Source organism: Lathyrus oleraceus, chromosome 4 (assembly GCF_024323335.1).
Source record: "Lathyrus oleraceus cultivar Zhongwan6 chromosome 4, CAAS_Psat_ZW6_1.0, whole genome shotgun sequence".
Lineage (NCBI taxonomy): Eukaryota > Viridiplantae > Streptophyta > Magnoliopsida > Fabales > Fabaceae > Lathyrus > Lathyrus oleraceus.
The window spans coordinates 490,255,194-490,277,407 of record NC_066582.1 but is presented as its reverse complement, the minus strand read 5'-3'; the positions used below and the strand labels follow the sequence as shown (position 1 = coordinate 490,277,407).

The following is a 22,214-nucleotide window of genomic DNA, read 5'->3' as shown; positions in this document are numbered from 1 at the left end:
AGAGACAGTTTTACTTGTATCGAAATGTCCAGGAAAAGATGTATCGAAATGTCCAGGAAGGTGTCAACGACGGTACAAATGTGTGTGGACAAAAGAGTTTCCACGAGAGGGAGAACATTGTAGACTCACACTTAAGGGGGGTGTTAAGAATAATAAGTAAAGTGGGAGTCGGAGTCCCACATTGGTTATAAATGTGGAAACTTGAGCATTTATAAGTGGAAGAATCCACACACCTATCACTTTAAGGTTTTAGATGGATATGTGGTGTCTCTCTCACTTGTGTGTTGCTCTTAGCCCAATATTAATGCTCCTCCTCATGATCCAATAAATGGTATCATGAGCTTTATGTTCGAATAAAATGACCAACTTACGTGTATTGAAATGCCTAGAAAGAGGTGTCGATGATGGTACAAGTGTATGTGGACAAAAATAATTTCCTCTTAAGGGGGAGCATTGTGCACTCACACTTGAGGGGGAGTGTTAAGAATAATAATTTAAGTGTGAGTTGGAGTCCCACATTGGTTATAAATGTGGAGACTTGAGCATTTATAAGTGGGAGAACCCACACACCTATTACCTTAAGGTCTTAAGTGAATATGTGGTGTCTCTCTCACTTATGTATTGCTCTTAATCTAATATTAATGTTCCTCCTCATGATCCAACAAAAAACAAGTAGTTCTATCAAACAACAAAGGCCATTTGAATCTAACTCTTAACCAATTCCAAGATAACAACATAGAAAGAAGAACAATATTTCTCCTTTAATCCCACTCTTGAAAAGATTATCATTACACATGAGCCAAATAGCCCAAAAGGTGGACATTCAACATAACAACCTAAACTTCTTAAATTTAAACTTCTTACCAAACTTCTCCTTAATGAACTTTTAGAAAAGAAACAAGCGATCCATCATAGATAAATTATCGATCTCCAAAGTCAAGTTGAGCCAATTGTAGATTTTATCCCAAACAAAACCATAACCGGGAAAAGAATGAGTAAATGCTGATGTGATTGCTCTGAACCCAAACAAAGCGGACACACCAAATTATGCTGCCTAAATAACACATTCTATTTTGCTAACTCATCCTTAGTCTGAAGCCTATTCAAGATGAGTCTCCATACAAAAGCTTGGATATTACTAGGAGTGTTAGAAGACTAAATCAACCTAAAAGTTATTTCCTCGAAAGCGTTTAACGTGGACAAACCAAGTCGGCCCTTTAACAAAGTAGTATAAGTCGATCTAATGAAAAACCCAACTGGATCCCTCCATCAAATGAACTTATAAGCTAAATCATGATTTTGGCTTATACCGATGAAGATGGCCTCCAGCTCCTTGCACTCAGAATTTGCAGCCATTAAGTTTTCAGAAGGAGGTAACAAATCAGTGTTTCAAAACCACCTATCCCGCATCCAACAGCCAGGATCAATGACTTTACTTCTAGGACGAAATGTTTCAAAAATACTCAGGAATGAGCATTTAAACGGTCTTATTTCGCACCCCTTATTATTCCAAAAATCAATATTGACCCCTTTTCCCAATTTACAGGTTACACTGCTCCTAAACAGCCAAGGTTCTCATCCATATAACCCATTGCCAACCTTAAGTCACGCCACCAGAGAGATTGCTTTGTACACTTAACCTGGAAAGAATGATCCAAAACCAACGCCCTAATGTCACTATATTTGAAACGCATAAGTGGGAGCCATAAGGCGCTAGAATCCGACATAATCCTCCAATCCCATTTTCCAAGCAAAGCTAGAATGAAAAGCTCACATTTAATTCCAAGACCGCCTTGAAGCTTATGTTTGCAGATGGAAGACCAAGAAACCCAATTGATATGCTTCTTCTCATTTTCCAAACCTCCCCAAAGAAAATCACGTTGAATACCAATAATCTCTTTAACAGCCCATTTAGGGGCTTTATAGAACGGGAAATAAAACACATGGAGAGAGTTCAGAACCGCATTTATGAGTGTAACTCTAACGCCTAGCAAAACCTTCTTCCCTTTCCAAATAGCCAATTTGTTACGAAGCTTCAAGAGGATAGGCTCCAAGTAGTGCACCTGCGAGGATTAGACCATATAGGGATACCAAGATAAGAAAAGGAACTTTGCAAATAGCACAATTCAGAAAATCAGAAGCTGCCTACAGAAAATCTTGATTTACATGACAACCAGTTATCTTACTCTTGCTGAAACTAATACGCAAACCCGATACCAATCCAAAACCACAGAAAACCGGCTTAATAGCCCAAATATTATCCCAACAAGTCTTTCCCATGATGATCATATCATCCGCATATTGAACCAAGTCATAACCTAAAGCTGCATCCACTAAAAAAGGAGAGAAACTTAAGAATGACCTGGCATTTCTCATCAGCCCGACGATACCTTCTTCCGAAATCAAGAAAAGGAAAGGAGATAACAAATCCCCTTGACGGAACCTCCTCTCAGTTATAAAATCTTTAGAAGGACTACCATTGATCAGAATGGAGCCCGAATTGTTACAAATACAATTTTGAATCCATCTAATCCACTTAGAGCCAAACTTTATGTGTTGCAATAAATTCAACCAGTGTCCCCAATAAACAAAATCGAAAGTTTTCTCTAGATCAATCAGTTCATTTACGAACGGAGCCCCATCTAACATGTTCATGTTATCCAAAAAAGCATATTGGTTGGGAGAGATTAATTTACCAGTTACCTTATATTATTATTATTATATTTTATTTTATTTATTTGGAGTGTTAATTAATTAATTGGTTGTTAGGTAGTATAATAATTGATTATATTAATTAATTCGGTGTGTTAATTAGTTATTTAGTTGAAATGAGATATAATTGAATAATTGAATTAATTAACTTGGTGGGTATATTGTGTTAGTTTAATTTAATTGAACTAATTAGAGATATTTTAATATTAGGTCTTATTGGGCCTAATAATTAAATTAGAGGTATCATTCTTTAAGCCCAAATATAATACTAGAATATAAGAGGTAGGAGAGTGAGAAGTAGGATTCATTTGATCATTGACGGCAATAGAGAAAGAAAAAAGGAAAAGTAAGGAGAAGAGGGGAAGAACAAGAGAGAAGCTAAGGTTTCCAGAAAATTGAAGAGGTAAGGGGGGAATCCTTATTATTATGGGTTAGTATGATTGGGTCAATGGGTAGAAATATGTTTAGGCTGAAACCCTAATTTTTATGATTTCGGAATTGTTAGGTTTTGATGAGTATTCTTGATTTGTGATGATTTAATTGTGTTAAAAATGAAAATTAACTTTATATACTTAGAGTATTGTATGAGTTATAATTTTCTAAGCGTTTGGCTTTTTACGGAATCGAAATCGGAGGTCCGAAAGTCCTCCAACGATGAAAAACGCAGAAAATTCTGCATTCTATTTTGTGTTAACCGGTTACCCTCCGAGCGTTAACCGGTTACTTGTTAAAAATCTGCGCAGAAAATTGCATTCTGTTTTGCGTTAACCGGTTACCCAAATGCGTTAACCGGTTAACACTGTTGAAAATCTGCCAGGAATTGCTTTCTGTTTCGCGTTAACCGATTAACCAAAAGCGTTAACCGGTTAACACTGTTGAAATCTGCCAGGGAGTGCGTTTTGGTTCGCGTTAATCGGTTACTTAAATGCGTTAACCGGTTAACACTATTGAAAAATGACAAATTGAGGATTTTAAATGCTGTAATCATTTTGAAATGAAATCTAATTGTGTGTATTTGATAATTAGTTTATATATGGTGATATGTGAAATGTTAAGATAGTACAGATGATCTTAATTGCATATTATGTGAATGGTGTAATTGTTATGAATGTGTATATGTACCATTGGTGGATAATTCATAGAGTTGAATTATGGTGATATGTGGAATGTTAAGATGGTAGAGATGATCTTAATTGCATATGTGTGGTATTTGTACATTCATTCATGGCATGGTCGGCTTCATGGTGGAAGCGGTGAAACTGTGGGTTCACATGGTAATAGACGTTGATCCTTGAATGGAAATAGACATACCAGACGTTGATCCTTAATTGGAAATAGACGTAGTGGCTTGGATTCTAAATATTGAATCGGAAAGCGGTGAAACTGTGGGTTCACATAGACGTTGATCCTTAATTGGAAATAGGCGTAGCAGACGTTGATCCTTAATTGGAAATAGACGTAGTGGCTTGGATTCTAGATATTAAATCGGAAAGCCGTGAAACCGTGGGTTCACATATACGTTGATCCTTAATTGGAAATAGGCGTAGTAGACGTTGATCCTTAATTGGAAATAGACGTAGTGGCTTTGATCTTGTCCGGATTGGAAGCGTGGCTTGGATTCTAGATATTGAATCGGAAAGCGGTGAAACGTTGGGTTCACGTTGCGGTACCACATGCATAGAGTCACATGTCTTGCATTGAGTCACATTAGAGTTATGTGATAATTGAGTGTATGTAGTGTTGTGATTGTGATGTGTGTATGAGATATGGTAATTTAATTTGGTGATGTTTGGATACATAACTTGGCAAAATATGTGATTATGTGATAATTGTAGTTATGTGTATATTGGGAATATAGTATTGGATTTTAATATCATACTCCTTGAGTTTTGATGGATGTTGAAACATGTGAAATAAATGTTGGTTAATATTATTGACATGGTTATACAAGGTGTGATGAATTCCGTTAATTGTTGATTTAATCATTGTGCCTTATGATACTTCTTCATAATGATTTGAATGCTCACCCTTTCTGTTTGAATGTTGCCTTTACATGGGCATCGTACAGATACTCAAGAGTAGTATTGCTGAAGTAAGTAGACGGTAGCTCACTCGAGATTTAGTCGGAGAGTTTCCGTGTTTTAGCTTAGAGACTAGGTAATGAGTCAATGCTCTGGTCATGTAACACGGGGTAGTTTAGTAGTATTGAACCCATGTCTTATTTGGATATGTATTATGTTATTACTTGTGAACATGTTTAATTGCAATTGCTGTTTGAGAGGCCATATGCCAAATATTCTGGATATGGTTTTATTTTATCTTGAGGAGATTATTGAGAGATGATCATGGTATGGGACATGGATCATTTTATGAAATACATGAGTATTCATTATTTTCCGCTGCGAACGCATATTCTTGATGACTCATGATATTTGAAGTGTGTTATTTTAAATGACCAGGTGTATTGTATATTGATGATGAATGATGTTTGTTTTTGAAAGCTTTTAGTTTTTGAAAACGTCGATGTGACGCCCTTTCGTTTATATGTGTGTTTATCCATTCTGATTATATGTTAAGTATTTTGGGGTAGAAAAAGGGGTGTTACACTCCAAATAGTGCACCTGCGAGGATTAGACCTTATAGGGATACCAAGATAAGAAAAGGAACTTTGCAAATAGCACAATTCAGAAAATCAGAAGCTGCCTACAGAAAATCTTGATTTACATGACAACCAGTTATCTTACTCTTGCTGAAACTAATACGCAAACCCGATACCAATCCAAAACCACAGAGAACCGGCTTAATAGCCCAAATATTATCCCAACAAGTCTTTCCCATGATGATCATATCATCCGCATATTGAACCAAGTCATAACCTAAAGCTGCATCCACTAAAAAAGGAGAGAAACTTAAGAATGACCTGGCATTTCTCATCAGCCCGACGATACCTTCTTCCGAAATCAAGAAAAGGAAAGGCGATAACAAATCCCCTTGACGGAACCTCCTCTCAGTTATAAAATCTTTAGAAGGACTACCATTGATCAGAATGGAGCCTGAATTGTTACAAATACAATTTTGAATCCATCTAATCCACTTAGAGCCAAACTTTATGTGTTGCAATAAATTCAACCAGTATCCCCAATAAACGGAATCGAAAGCTTTCTCTAGATCAATCAGTTCATTTACGAACGAAGCCCTATCTAACATGTTCATGTTATCCAAAAAAGCATATTGGTTGGGAGAGATTAATTTACCAGTTAACTTATTCAACCTACCTACCAATAATTTGTTGATAATCTTGTAGACACTTCATATCATAAAAATTGGACGAAAATCATTAAAGCCTTGAGAATTTTACTCTTCGAAATCAGAGCCAAAAAAGATCATCAAAGTGGACTTATTCGACCGTGACACTGAATTCATCAACCATGGTCAAATGCCCAAAATATTTTGTTAATTCTATATTACCTAATTCAACTCTCAGGATAAATATTATTAGATTAAATATTTTCTGTGTAATGAGTTTGAATTTTTAAATCTTATTTTTGTGTGAGTTTATGGTGTTACTTATCCTTTTCTCTACACTAACATAACATTATATTCTATATAATTTTCTTTTCTTTTCTTTTTCTTTTTTATTTATTTGTTTGCTCTTTTTAACTAAATCCATCTTAGTATATTTTATTCATGATAATAATTTATTTATTTTTCTTTTTGAAATCATCTTTAATCGTGAATAATATCTTTTTTATTTTTTCTGCCAGTAAGACCGAACACTTTAAACTTTTTCGTGGTCTTAGAAAAAAATATTTATCTTCTTACTTTTTTCCCTTTGTATGGAATGACTTGATGATTTAATTGATAAATTCATTTAAGAGGATCACTGAAGTCTTTGGATAAGGTTGCTCTTTCTTCTTTATATATTTAGGGTATGCAAATGTGTTGACTTCCTCTCTCTGTGAGTTCTTGGATAAAGTTGTGAGAAATTTTGGTTGATATGATATGACTGGTTGATTCATACATATGGTTGATTGGAATAAGACTATTAAGTGACTCCAAATACAAGATGGGAAATTGTGATATTCAAAATTCATGATTAACTTTTAAAAAAATACTTTTAAAATATTTATATTTGAGGCTAAGAAGAATGAAGAAGATGAAAAGAGAAACACAACAAAAATAATATAATCAACAAAAATTAAAGATGTAATAGTTTAGAGAGAGCGCACAAGAGATTTATACAAGTCCAGCCTAATCACTTGGCATACTCATGTCCCCAAGAGTTTTCTCTTGAGCGGTACACTAAGATTAAATTTGAGTTTTTACAAGATCAACCCATGAACCTTCAATAATCAAATAGAGCTTTTAATACGGGCTAAGCTCAATAACCTTCAACCAAGTTCTTTTTAATGAGGTTTGACTTGCAACATTTAAGTCTTTATAAATATAATCTACATGAGAGCCACAATCTTGAATAAAGAAAATATGGCATCATATTGATTACAACAAAAACTCTCACAAGGATTTTTCGGCACTACAGTAATCTTTGTGAGTAGAAGAGAGATAAAAGGTTTTCTAATTAGAATTTTGGTGCAAAATGAAATGAGGAAATATCTCATTTATATAGGAAAAAATTTGGCTCAAAATGGAAATAATTGATGGTCCAATTTTTTTATTTGATAAAACACCTTCAAAAACGGCTACCCTAATCCTAAAAACTAAACCCTAAAATGAATATATGCATTAATCGATTAAGAGGTCTTTTACCTTGACTTAATCGATTGGACCAAGTCCTTAACCAATTATGCAGTGTAAAGCCTTCCCTAATTGAATAAAAAAACTCCTTAATCAATTCCACATAAGACAAGATAGGTTTTCAAGAGATTTTATGAAATAAGAGAAGGTTTTAAAAACATTTTATGTGTGTATGTGATTGTAATAGTATGTCAAGACTTAATCTTGACCTTTTACATTTTAACTTATTACTCTAAGACATGAATCTCATGATCATGCGAGCTTTCACACTTTCACAACTACAGATCTTCAAGTTCCATTGTTGGGTACAATCATGATTTAGCACTTTAACTGGAATTTGAATCTTCTGACTAATAAGGGTTGACATATCTTCTTGATCAGGTGTCTTCATCATAAACTTTACATATGGAGTTGTTATGTTCAAATTGTTGCTTCATCAGTTGTCATCATCAAAACCAATTGATGACCATACCTGCAAGCGCATAGATCCATATTCTCCCCCTATTTTAGGATGACAAGGAATCTCCTAGGGAGGTGGTAAACATTAAATTAAGGGTAAAAATTTTGAATGATCAAACTCCCCATGTTAATAAAGAGTGTATACTCTACTCCCCATGAGAGTATACTTTTTCGACTTTGGTATAATAAAAAAGGCGAGAAAAACTCAAGCACACAGATCATGTAAAATGCATAGAGAAAAGGGAAGAAGAGGACGGAGAAAAAAATTTAGTAGATTAATCTATGCATGAGTGGTTTAAGATTCTTCATAAAAATATATGCTAGTTGATTAAATGAGGACACAAACTCAATTGCACAATCCCCTTTTTCAACATGATCCCTAATAAAATGGTGCCTAACCCCAACATGTTTATTATGATAGTGAAGTACCAGATTTTTATGAGGTTTATGGCACTAGTGTTATCGCATTTTAGCGAGGAAGTTAGGAGATTAACTCCATAATTACTTAACTGTTGTTTCATACAGATATCATGCGCATAATAACTACCTGCAATAACATATTATGCTTCAGTTGTGGATAACACAACACTTGCTTGTTTCTTTCCATTTCGTGAGATAAGCGAGTTTCCTAGAAAATGACATGTATCACTGATACCTTTCCTATCCAATTTGTACCCAATGAAATCAGAATCAAGGAATCCAACTAAGTTACAATTGGTCCCTTTAGCGTACCATAAACCAATAAGTGGTGTGCTACTGAGATACCTTATAATGAGTTTTATCGTAGTGATGTGTGATTTTTAAGGATTTTCATGAAAACAAGCACACAGGTAGACACGAAACAAGATATCAGGATGAGATGTAGTAAGATAAAGGATAGATACTTTCATACCTCAAAATTTTCTCTCGTTTACTACCTTTCCATTATGTCATTCTCTAATCTTTGTGACATACTCATATAGGTTATGATTGACTTGGATTTATCCATGTTGAATCTCTTTAGAAATTATTTATAGTATTTTTCTTGATTTATGAAGGTACCTTCCTTTGACTAATGAATCTGCAGTCCAAGAAAGTACAACATCTCCTCCATCATATACATCTCGAATTCATTCCACGTCATATTTGAAAATTCATGGCACAAGGATTTGTTAGTAGCAATGAAGATGATGTCATGGACATAAATTTTCATAAGTAAAATGCCATGCTAAGTTTTCTAAATAAAAGAGTTTTATCAACCTTCCATCTTTAAAAAAAATCAAGAAGAAACTTGATCAAATGGTCATACCAAGCCCGAGGGGCTTGTTTTAAACCATGGAGATTTTTTTTTAGTTTGAAAACATAATTTGAAAGTGCCCTTTACATCCATTTGATAGAAATTGAAATCCAAAATGCATGAGAAGGATAAGAATTATAATAGCCTCTAATCAAGCTACATGCGCATATATTTCCTTGAAATCGATGCCTTCATGTTGATTGTAACATTTCAGAATAAATCTTGTTTTATCTCATAAAACAATTCCATTTTCATCAAACTTGTTGCAAAAGATTCACTTGGTTCCAATAACTAGATTAGATGAAGGTTTATGAACAAGTTCAAAAACATTATTTCTCTCAAATTGACTAAACTCTTCTAGTATAGCAAGAGACTAATGTTCGTCAATGAGGGCTCCATTCACATCCTTTTGTTTAATTTTTGAAACAAAATCCCTAAGGTTACATACCTAGTTAATGGACTGTCATGTGTGACTCCTTTAGAAATGTCTCAAATGACATTCTAGATTGGACGACTTCTTGCGGTTCTCCATTCTTTTCAAAGATATTGATGATTAGTGTTTGAATCCTTGCTTTTATGATCTTATGATTAACTTTGGTCTTGATCTTTATCTGTATATTTACCATGATATTGTTCTTTTTTGTGATCTTGATCTTGATTTTTGTCTTCTAGAGATATTTTATCCAAAATATCTGCATAGTAGAAAACATATACTTCTACTTACTTTGGATTAGTTTAATCAAAGGTAACACAAACTGATTCTTCTATAGACCAAGTTATTTTATTAAGAACTCAATTTTTTTTACTAGAAATGGAATATCTTAAAAAGAGTCCTTCATCATCCAAGATTATCTTTCTCGTTATTGAGAATAAAATATTTGCATCCGAACACATGGAGCTGAGAATTCTTAGGCTTCCTTCTTTTTTATAACTCATAGGGTGTCTGCTTTAGAATTGGTCTTATTGAAATATGATTTATCGCATATCAAGTCGTGCTTACTGCATCAACCTAAAACTACTTATGAAGAATAATCCCATTAAGCATCATCCTCGCTGGCTCTTCAAGCCATCTATTTTTATGTTCCACTAACCCATTTTGTCGGGAAGTTCATGGAACTGAAAAAGTGCATTCAATTCTATGCTCAATGTAATAGTTATCTAAATCCACATTTTGGAACTCACCACCATGATCACTTTTGATTGATGCAAGGTTTAAGTCTTTTTGTTTCTGCATAACCTTGGCAAATTTTTGAATGGAGACAAATGCGTCCTTTTTAAGAGATAAGAAGATCGTCCATGTATAGTGAAAGTAGTCATCCACAACTAAGTGGGCAGTAATTCACGCAAACGTTGTAAAGACCTATTTTTAGAAACAATAATTTTAGATTTAAATAAGGCATTTACTTATTTAAATTTTTGGCACACATCGCATAACCATTTATTTTCAAACTACAAGTTTGGCAAAACGATTACTAAATCATTGTAGACCAACGTATTCAGATGATCAATGTGGATGTGAGCTACTCTGCTATGTCATATGTGAGATTCAACCTCGTTATTAGAATATATAAATCATTTGAAGGGATTATGTTTAAATTTATAGTGTAGGTATTTCCACTTCATGAACTAGTAAATATGGTTTGATTTAATTTTGATTTTATAACCATGCATTCAGAAGAATCAAAGATAACATTATTATCTTTGTCACATAATTGACTAATACTCAAGAAAGTATGTTTTAAACTATTGACTGAGATAACATCCCAATTGTTGGATTGGGGATCTTGCTAATGATATAAATACCAATAGTTTCTCCTTTGTTGTTTTCATTAAAAAAATATATCCACCTTTTTTAGGAGTAAAGGAAGAGAATAGAGATTTATATTCAATCATATACTTTAAACAACCAATATCAAGGCACCACTTAGTTTTTGATACTGTAAAACATTCAAACATCATAAACTTAGGTCTTAACTTTAGATACCCAAATCATTGTGGATCATCTAATGTTAGTGTGGATTTTTTTTTTGCTAGATTTCTCATGAGGGTCATAATTAGCGAAATATGATGAAGAAGACATGTTTTTCATTTTGGGATCATGGTATTCTTTATTAAAATAGAAAGGTTGATGACCATGTTTTTTCATGACCTTTCTTTATAAAGCAAAATAGAGCAACATGGTCATTTTTGTTACAATAATTGCATTTGAGAGTTTTGCATTTATAAGTTTGATGAGCATGACATATGTCATTGAAGCTTTTAATTTTATTCTTATATTCATAATCTAAATCAGCTTTATTATAATAGGCTCTTTGACTTCCTAAAAGAATATCATCAAATTTATTTTTCAAAACTCATCAAGTGTATTTTGAAGATCATCAACTTTATTTTTTAAAATATCATATTTATCACACATGGTAAGTTCAACTAAAACTTCATGAGAAGAGAAATGACTTTGAACTACAATGTTATGTCTTTCTTTGAGACTTTCTATTTCTTCCAATAATTTTTTATTTTCTAAATCAATGGAAGAAATAGTCATTTTAGATATGGAGACAAGAAGTTTCAATTTACTTGATTCGTTGTTTAATTTCTCACATAAGCGAAATAAGTCATTATAAAAGAAATATGAAGTTACCCCGTCTTATTCGTGATTCTCCATGGAATAAATGATTTCTTCTTCCTCATCCCAGGATTCCAAGTTATTTTCATCCCAGTAAATGTAGGCTTTATTAGATTTTTTATGAGGTTTCTTAAACTTTCTTTGATTTTGATTTATGTTTCTTCCATGGTTCTGGTTCTGAGGATAATTTCGTTTTATCCGTCATTTCTTTCCACATAAATAACATGTAGGAGTAAAAGAAGATCTTACTTTTTTTGTTATGATCTTGTTATTTTTCATGCTTCAGAAATCATTAGAAGTTTTGAATAATCAGCATTATGTTCCTGAAATTTACCAAATAAAGTAGCTAAGTCCATGGATGACAAGTCACTATATTCAAAAATCACAAATACTTTTGGTTGTCAACTATAGATTAACATCTTTTTTTTGCCAAGTAGCGAAGTGGAAGGAAATTCACCCTTTAAAGATGAATAAGTGGGATGTCGCAGGTTCGAATCTTTGGCCCTACATTTGATGTCCATGTACTGCTACAAACTGAGCTAGCTTAATCGGACTATGATTTAGCATCTAAGAACTTTTACTCGGACTATGATTTAGCATCTAAGAACTTTTACAACCAAATTCTCATTTTTAAATACTTTCCCCAGATTTCTCATGTGATTCAAAATGTGAATGAATCATTTTTGCATATCATAAATATTTTCTCCTATTTTTATTCTAAAAAGTTCATACTAATGGATTAATGTGTCCATTCTAGCCCATTTTACCTTATATCTTCATGGGTAACTTAAAAGGTGTCATGCGTTTATTTTATAGTCTCACAGACACACAAAAACTCATTAAGACCAAGAGTTATAATGATGATAGTTTTAACTTTTAAATTATATTGTACTTTTTCTTTTTCTTATTTGGTCCAATCATTTGTGTCTTTGTTTATAATTAGACATTAACTTGATGTGTGGAAATAAATCTATTATTTTTCACAGCTTTCTAAATATCATAATCTCTCCCTTCTATGAAGATCCTTATATTATATTTTCACAAAGCAATGCCCTTATCCACTAAAGTATTAGGGCATGTTTAGTTAATCATTTGAACTCATTTATACACTTAAGATAATTAGTCTTATAATAGAAGTTAGGCTCTAATGACATTTGTTGACCAAGTGACTCCAAACACAAGAGAGGGTGAATTTGATATTCAAAATTTGTGATAAACTTTAAAAAAAAAAATTAAAATGTTTATATTATAGAGAGTGCATCCAATATTTATTTAGGTTGGTCGAACCATTTGGCCTACTCATGCCCTAAAGAGTTTCCTCTTAAGAATTCCACTAAGATCAGATTTGAGATTTTTAATGGATCAACCCACAAACCTTCAACAATCAAATAAAGATTTTCAAGTTTATCTTGCAACTTTTAAGTCTTTACAAATACAATCCACAAGAGAGCCCCACTATTGAATAAATAATATAAGGCATAACATTGATTGTAACAAAAACTCTAACAAGGGTTTTTCGATCTTTCGACACTATGACAATCTTTGTGAAAAACAAATACAAAATAGAAAGAGTAAAATAGAGAGATAAAAGATTTTCTAACCAGAAATTCGATGCAAAATGAAATGAGGGAAATCCTAATTTATATAGGAAAATTTTGGCTCAAAATGGATATAATCCATGAGCCAATTTATTGATTTAAAAGACCTTAAAAAACGGCAACCCTAATACAAGAAAAGTCAACCCCTAAAGTGACTATATGTATTAATCGATTAAAAGATTTTCTAATTAATTAAGAAGTTATTGATCTTGCTCTAAATGATTGGATCAAGTCCTTAATCAATTAGCCAGTGTAAAAACTTCTCAAATTGTTTAGAAATACTCTTTAATCAATTCTACATAAGCATATATAGATTTTCAAGAATTTTTGTGAAATAAGTGAGGGTTTTGAAAACTTTCTATGTGTGTGTGTGTGCGCGCGCGCGCTTGCATGTGTGTGTGTGTGTGTGTGTGTGTGTGTGTGTGTGTATGTGTGTGTGTGTGTGTGTGTGTGTGTGTGTGTGTGTGTGTGTGTGTGGTACAGTACGCCAAGATTTACTTTTACATTTTAATTAATCACTCTAAGATGTGAAGTGCAAGATCAGGCGAGTTTTCTCACTTTCACAACTTTAGATCTTTATCCCTTGCTAGATACAACCATGACTTAACACTTCAATGGACCTTCAATCTTCTAACTAATGAGGCTTGGGATATCTTCTTGACCAGTCGCCATAATCGGAAACTTTACTTTGATAGTTAAATTAACCCCCCTGTCATAGAGAAATCTCAACATCCACAAATTATTTGACCTATAAATCTGTTATCTTCAAAGTTGTTGCTTCATTAGTTGTCATCATCAAAACAAATTTATGGCCATACCTACAAGTAGAGTTGTAAAAACGGGCTACCCGATCCTTAACGGGTCAGCTCTGACGTGTCTCGGGCTTCTTATGGTTGGGCCAAATAAAGTCATGTTGTAATATGGGCTCAAAAATTATTACTCGAACTCGGTCCTATATACGCTTCGGGCTACCCGACCCTAAATGGGCTATTTTTTAATTTATTTTTTATACAAAAATTAAAATAAAACCCAATATTTATAATAAATACAATAAAATTTTGTATTATTTTAAATATAATATATTTAACTACTATATTATTTTTTATAAATACAATAAAATGTTTTTAAATATAATATATGTTTATATTGTATATAATAATACACAAATATTTAACATAAGAGAAACTAATATAATATGAGCAAACTAACAAGTAAAACACAAAAATTCAATATGAAATTGATTATATTAATGTACAATATTTAAAAGTGAAAGATTGAATAGAATAAAGATAAAATTTAGAGAGATGAGAAAAATCAATGTGTTGTTTTGGAGTGAAATAATATAAATATTAATGATTTTTTAAGAACTTATAGGTATACGGGCCTAACGGGCTATCAGTGGCCCATACGCGCTAGCTCTAATGGTAGTGTAGTTTTTAGGGTCGGGCTAAAAAATCTTCAAAAAAATATGGACTCTAATTTTAAGGCTCAAACTCTTTGATTTTTCGGGCTTATCGGATCAACCCATATGGGCTAGCCCATTTTGACGGCTTTACCTACAAGCACATAGATCAACACATAAAACGGGATTTTGATTAAATATCAATGCAAGTTGAATCAAATCAACAATTTTGTGTCTTAAATCAATAATGTATGGAAAACATGATTTGAATCATGCATATATTTTATTTGAATCATGGAGTTTTTCATTTTTCCAAAAGTTGTTTTGAGAAACATGATTCAAATCATGAGAATGCTTGATTCAAAATATGAGAAAGAATGTGAAAATGGAATTTTGTTTCTAGAAACGTGATTTAGGTTATAGATTGGTTTGATACGAATCTTGAACGAAATGTTTGTTTTTCAAATCAGTTTTGGAATTTTGATTCAAACAATGATTGAGTATGATTCAAATCACATGACTCAAATCATAACTTGAACCACTAAACAAAATTATGGGTTTCCCATTTTCTTATTTGACTCGTTCCTTCACTAGATTTGTTTCAATCATAAGTCTCAAAATCGAATCAAATAGTCATTTTCATTATTTATTTTTCAAATCTCTAACACATATAATAATATTTTCTCTCTCATGATTTTATATAGAACCTTGATAACTTTTATTGTTCATCATTCACACATTCATTTTACTCGAGTGAAACTTTGGTTTGTGTGACGTTTTCTGAAAAACATCATCTTTTACCTCAAAACCTAAACACCATTGGCGAGTATGAGTGTTACTTAACTATAGGAGAGATTGTGATTTCATGTTATGAGATGATTCATTAGAGTTACTAATGATTTTAAGAATGTTTTTCAAGATAGAAACTCAAGTTAATTGTATTTTTGGTGAGTTATTTCCATTAAAGAAAAAAAGAAGTCTTCTTCAAAGAGATTTAGGAGTTTCTAGCATTTGTCATCAAATGAAACACTCGGTCGGACAAGGGAATACTAATCACACAAATTTTATCACCTTTAATTTAGTTTATTCCCATGTTTTCATAGTATTCCAGTCACGCGGTAGTGCAAAAATTGGATATTTCACTGTGTTTCAGGTATATGACAATTGATATCGATTTCTGAAGGAATCAGACGAAAATATAAATAAAAAGAAAGAATAAATTTTCCTACATTTTCTCACTCCGTTTCAGCCATTTCCGTCATGATCTCCCCATGATTCTGCATGATTTCTGGGGCATTTGGAGTGCGAAAATCACTATAAATAGTACTTTAACACATTGTAAATATCATTCAAGCACATTTGCACTAAATTTAAGTTAGATTTCAACATTAGTTTAAAGCAAAAATTCAATTATTTCTCAGCTTTCATAGTTAGTTTCCTACTGCAATTACATTATGTATTATTGTATTATTGTATGAAAATATCCATTCGTATCACCTTTAACTTCATAAGCAATTACAATTATTTATAGCTTTAACTTTTTACTGTTTTTAGTTATGAATTCATTATATGCATACTTTGTTACATCATTTACCATGTGTGAGTAGTTTACTTTAGAGTCTGAAATATAAGAACTATTTTACCAATAGAATTTGTGTGAATCTCTTAAATATTAATCGTAACGAGAATTCAAATGTTGGTTTATAATTTATGTTTCGAAAAGTAAAGACTTGCTACAAAGATAGGAGCGCATAGATACCGTTTACGCACCAAAACGCTAGAAATGGTATCTGACCTTGGAATTCAAACTTTTGATTTTGAGATGGAGGAAGCATATATAAATTAATCGAGAAATTGTTTTAAGCTTGTAAAAGAATTTTAAACTTTAAATTTATATTGAAAAATTTGTTACTTTGCAGGTTTAAGGTTCGGTGACGCGCCGACGAAAGTTGGTGTAACCATTAGTTTAGTATTTTGTACATCAAACAAAATTTTCATTAAGATTAGATGTTGTGATTTGTATGAGTAAAATTGGTATATATAAATCATTGTTTATGTATCCTATTTTAATATTGAATAAATTTTGTTATTTCGCCTTTTTTCCACAAAATGTTAGTTTCCGTGTAGCCTTAGATACATATAGAAGTAATAGATAATTGTACTTGTTATTCGGTCTTGTGGATATGATAACTCTTTATACTCTCTCTCTCTCTCTCTCTCTCTATATATATATATATATATATATATATATATATATATATATATATACACACACTTGCGGCATATCAAGTTTTTGGCACCATTGTCGGGGATCAATTTTTCAATATTGTAATTCTGTTGTTTCGCCATTTAGACTAAGGTATTTTTTGTTTTTATTTTTTTCTCTTGCTTTTCGTTGTACATGAAGAATCTGAAGCTCAAAGAATGTCGCCAAGCCTGACGTTGAAATTAAGCGTCATCTATTTGTAAGATGTCGATTACAACAAATTTAAAGAGAAATGGAGAAGAATAATCAATGTCTCCTTAAGGATTTTGTTGGGCCCTCAAAGGAAGAACCTCAATTGAACATTGTTCATCATGTTATAGTGGTTAACAATTTTGATTTAAAACCCTCTTTACTACATATAGTATAGTAGAACCAATTGTATGAAAACCCAACAGAGGACGCAAACTTGCACATTTCTATCTTTGTGCAATTCGACGATACTCTGAAGTGTAATGGTGTCGATCTGGAAGCCACTCGACTTTGCTTATTCCCATTATCTCTTAGTGATAGGTACAGAGCATGGGTACAGTCATTGTTGTCCTATTCCATTTCGACGTGGAATGAACTTAAGAAAGTGTTCATAGCTAGATACTTCTCGCCGAGTAAGACGACACAACTTAGGAACCAGATTACATATGTTAGGTAGGAAGATGGGGAATCGCTCTTCAAAGCATGAGAGCGATTCAAGGAGCTAATGAGAGAATGCCCATATCACATATTAGAAAAGTGGCGCATAGTTCACCCCATCTACAATGGTCTTCTTTACAAAATGAGAATGACCTTAGATGTCACTGCAGGAAGGGATCTCATGAACAAGCCATTCAATAAGGCTTACAGGCTCATATAACATATGGATCAAAATCATTACCAATGGGGGAGAGAACACACTCCCATTGAGAAGACTCTCCAGAAGGGTGGAATGCATGAAGTTAGTAACTTCGACCATATGATCGTGAAGGTGGATGTGTTATACAAAAAGTTAGATAACCTAAGCATCACACATACAACTACTTCAGTCGTTGTAACTCCAAACTACAAAATATATGGAGTGTCTGGCCATATTGGTGTTGAATGCCAATTGTTAGCCAAACTCGTTCCTGACCAGGTAAACTATGCCCAACAAGGGAACCCATACTCTAATACTTATAATCCTGGTTGGAGAAATCACTCCAATTTCTTGTATAAAACAATAATCATATGTTTGCTACCAGTCATGCACCACCTGTAATTCCACCTGGATTTCATGGACAAAAGGGAACCCCGACTACCCCGAGAAAGTCAAAACATGAAATGATGGTGGAAACTTCATTATGAACCAGAGCCGGTAAAACGGGGATTTTAAGAATTAGAGTATCCACACCAACAAAATGATAAGATTGCTAATGACCAAGGATGGCAACATGGCTACTCATAACAAAATATTGGAAACCCAAATTTCCCGAGAAGCCCAACAAAAAGCATTTACATCCGCCCCTATTGGAACATTTACAAGATAGCCTGAGCCAAACCCTAAAGGACATTTGAATGTTCTGACACTGAAAAATGGACAAGAGCTAGAGGTCACTATTAATAAGAGGGGTGAAAGAAAGGATACTGAGAGTGAACTTGTACCAACCGAAGGATATATATATATGGAATATATATATATATATATATATATATATATATATATATATATATAATTATATATATATATATATATATATATATATATATATATATATATATATATATATATATATATATATATTATATATATATATATATATATATATATATATATATATATCTATATATATATATATATATATATATATATATATAGAGAGAGAGAGAGAGAGAGAGAGAGAGAGAGAATAAACACCCAAATAAAAGGAGTTAGTCAAGGAAGAAGAGGAAAATCCATATATGTCGTCTCCCTCTTATAAGCCTAAAATTAAGTTCCCTCAAAGATTCGCGAAAATTAGAATTAATGAACACTTCAAAAAGTTTGTAGAGCTCTTGAAAAAACTCCATATTTACATTCCCTTCACTAAGCCATTATACAAATACCCTCATATGCAAAAAATGAAGGAGATTCTGAAAAATAAGAGGAAGATTGACGATGATGGCACAATAGCGCTTATTGAGGAGTGTAACGCTATCATTCAAAACAAGACGACACCTAAGCTGAAAGATCCATGGGGTTTCTCAATACCTTGTGTTATTGGTAATCGTGTCATAGAAAAATTCTTGTGTGATCTTGGTGAGAGTGTTAGTCTGATGCTTCTGTCCATCTGTAGAAGACTCGACCTTGGTGAGCTAAAACCTACAAAAATGTCCTTACAACTAGCTGAAAATCTATAAAGTAACTAGTCGGAATAATGGAAGATGTTCTTCTGAGAATCAGCTAGCTTTATATTCCCATCGACTTTGTGGTTATAGATATACATGAAGATGCTCATATTCGAATCCTCCTAGGAATACCCTTTTTGGATACTTATGGTACCATAATTGATGTCAAGAGAGGGAAACTTACCATTGTGGTAAGAGATGAGAAGATCAAACTACTCTTGTCTAATTCATTAAAAACTCATCCATTGGCGATTATTATTTCCTGGTGGACATCATGGATGAATGTATTCAGGGGTACTCATCAGAACCATCTCTGCCATATGAGTTGGATGCTTCTCTGACTAGAAGTATTGCCCATGAGAATAGCAAAGTCGAATCATATAAAGCATATTGGATGAAAATCCAAATCAAAATTAATGCCTTACACTCCTCACAACTCCCGCCAAGGTATAGGAAAAGCCAAAGATATAGTTGAAATTAATTCCTCAAAATATTAGGTATGAATATTTTTAAAAAGAGTCAAACCATCAGATCATTGTAAATGTCAAGCTAGGAAAGAATGAGATTTTATGTGTATGCATAAGATTTTACTCAAAGAGGTACATCATCGATGACCTTAAAGGTATTATCTATTTCATGTGTATGCATGAGATTTTACTCGAAGAGGTTTACAAACCATTGAGAGAACACCAAAGGAGGATGAACCCAAACTTGAGTGATGTGGTAATGAAGGAAGTACTGAAACTTCTAGATGTTATGGTAATATACCCCATCTCATATAGAAAGTGGGTTAGCCCGCTGCAAGTGGTGCCCAAGAAAGGAGGAGTGATTGTAGTGAAGAATGAGAAGAGTGACTTTATGGTCACTCGAACAGTAACAGGGTGGTGCATGTACATAGATTATAGAAAACTAAATAAGGCCACGAGGAAGGACCACTTCATAAGCCCGTTCATACACCAAATGCTTAAGCATCTAGACAAGAATTCTAATTTTGGTTATCTTAATGGTTATTTGGGATTCTTATAGACTCTCATTCACCTGAGCAATTAAGAAAAGACAACCTTCACATAATTTTATGGTACATTTCCTAACGGTGAATGTCATTTGGGTTGTGCAATGCGCTTGTGACTTTCTAGCGGTGCATGATGTCAATCTTCTCTGACTTCCTAGAAGATATCATGGAAGTCTTTGTGTAATATTTTTCAGTGTGTGGGTCAAGCTTTAATGATTGTTTGACTAACTTAGAAAGAGTCTGGAAAGATGCGATAAAGTCAACCTAGCACTGAATTGGGAAAATGTCACTTCATGATGAAGGACGACATAGTCCTCAGACATCTAGTGTTCGAACAAGGAAGGGAGGTTGACAAGGTTGAGATCGAGGTGATAGAAAAATGGATGTTGCCCACCACGGTAAGAGAAGTCTGAAGTTTCCTAGGACATGCTGGTTTTTACCAGTGATTTATTAGAGACTTCTCTAAGATCTCAAACCTATGATCGGTCTGATTATGAAGGACGTTGGATTTAACTTCGACAAACACTTCCTTGAGTAGTTCCAGAAAATAAAACACACACTAAATTCCACACCAATAATGGAACTTCCATATTGGAATCTCCCATTTTAGATTATGTGTGATGCAAGCGACTACGCAGTCAATGCTATACTGGGACATTATGAGGACAAGAAGATGCATACCATTTATTACGCAAGCATGTCTAGACGAAGCTCAGATAATTTATGCTACCACTGAGAAAGAGCTGCAGGCCATAGTCTATGACATTAAAAAAAATTGTTCTTACCTAGTAGGATAAAAAATTATTATCTATATTGACCATCCTGTCATCAGATACCTGCTGAGCAAGGAGGATGCAAAGCCCGAGTTGATTCGGTGGAATATGTTGCTAAAGGGGTTTGACTTAGAGATCTGGGATAAAAAGGGAACGAAAAATGTGGTAGCAGATCATTTATTCAAACTAAGTGATTTGAAGAAGGGAGAGTTACACTTGGATGACTCTTTTCCAGGTGATAAGATGATTGCGCGTTACGATCTCAAGTGCCATGGTATGCTGAGTTTGCCAACTACCTCGCAGCAGGAGTCTTTTTGACCGTCATGGATTACCAGTGCAAGAAGAAGTTATTTTCCAATCTTAAACAATATTACTAAGGTGAACCTCTATTGTTCAAGAGTGGCTCCGACGATATCTTCCAACATTGTGTTCCCAAAGAGGATATGAAAAGCGTAAATACTCACTGTCATGCTTCCGCTTATGATGGGAATGAAAGTACATCAAAGAATGTTTCAAAGATTCTCTAAGTTGGCCTTTACTGAACCAATATTTTTAAAGATGTGCATGCTTTTATCACGAAGTATGACCAGTGCTAACGCATTGGGAATATTTCAAAAAGGAATGAAATGTCATTGAAAATAATCATAGAAGTCGAAATCTTTTATGTTTGAGGAGTAGACTTTATGGGACCTTTCCCATCCTTGTTTGGGAATCATTACATAACCTTTGCTCTCGACTACGTGTCGAAATGGAATGAGGTTATTTTCTCTCCTACTAACGACACATGAGTTGTAATTAAGTTGTTCAAGAAGGTTATCTTCCTGAAGTTTGGAGTACTCAAGGTATTCATCAGTAATGGATGATCTCACTTCATATTACATCAATTTGAAAATCTACTGAAGAAATATGGAGTAAGGCACATAATATCTACTTCGTACCATCCTCAAATAAACGACCATGTCAAAGTCTCAAATAGGGAGATAAAAAAAATCTTGGAAAAAAAT

General features: G+C 33.3%; 2 protein-coding genes and 1 non-coding gene across 3 annotated transcripts; all 3 read right to left on the bottom strand.

Annotated features, from left to right (window-relative positions):
• Positions 1-1,547: 1,547 nt before the first annotated feature.
• Positions 1,548-2,655, bottom strand: LOC127138154 (uncharacterized). The gene is made up of 2 exons (XM_051064551.1): positions 2,167-2,655; positions 1,548-2,063 (listed from the first exon to the last, which is right to left on the bottom strand). The coding sequence occupies exons 1-2, from the start codon at positions 2,653-2,655 to the stop codon at positions 1,548-1,550; spliced, it is 1,005 nt and encodes a 334-aa protein (XP_050920508.1).
• A 2,760-nt stretch (positions 2,656-5,415) lies between these two features.
• On the bottom strand, positions 5,416-5,925 carry LOC127138153 (uncharacterized). Its single transcript, XM_051064550.1, has one exon. It carries the CDS (start codon positions 5,923-5,925, stop codon positions 5,416-5,418), a length of 510 nt encoding a protein of 169 aa, XP_050920507.1.
• An 11,780-nt stretch (positions 5,926-17,705) lies between these two features.
• LOC127076919 (small nucleolar RNA R71) lies at positions 17,706-17,811 on the bottom strand. Its single transcript, XR_007786933.1, has one exon. It is a non-coding gene; the product is annotated as a small nucleolar RNA R71 (small nucleolar RNA).
• Positions 17,812-22,214: the final 4,403 nt, after the last annotated feature.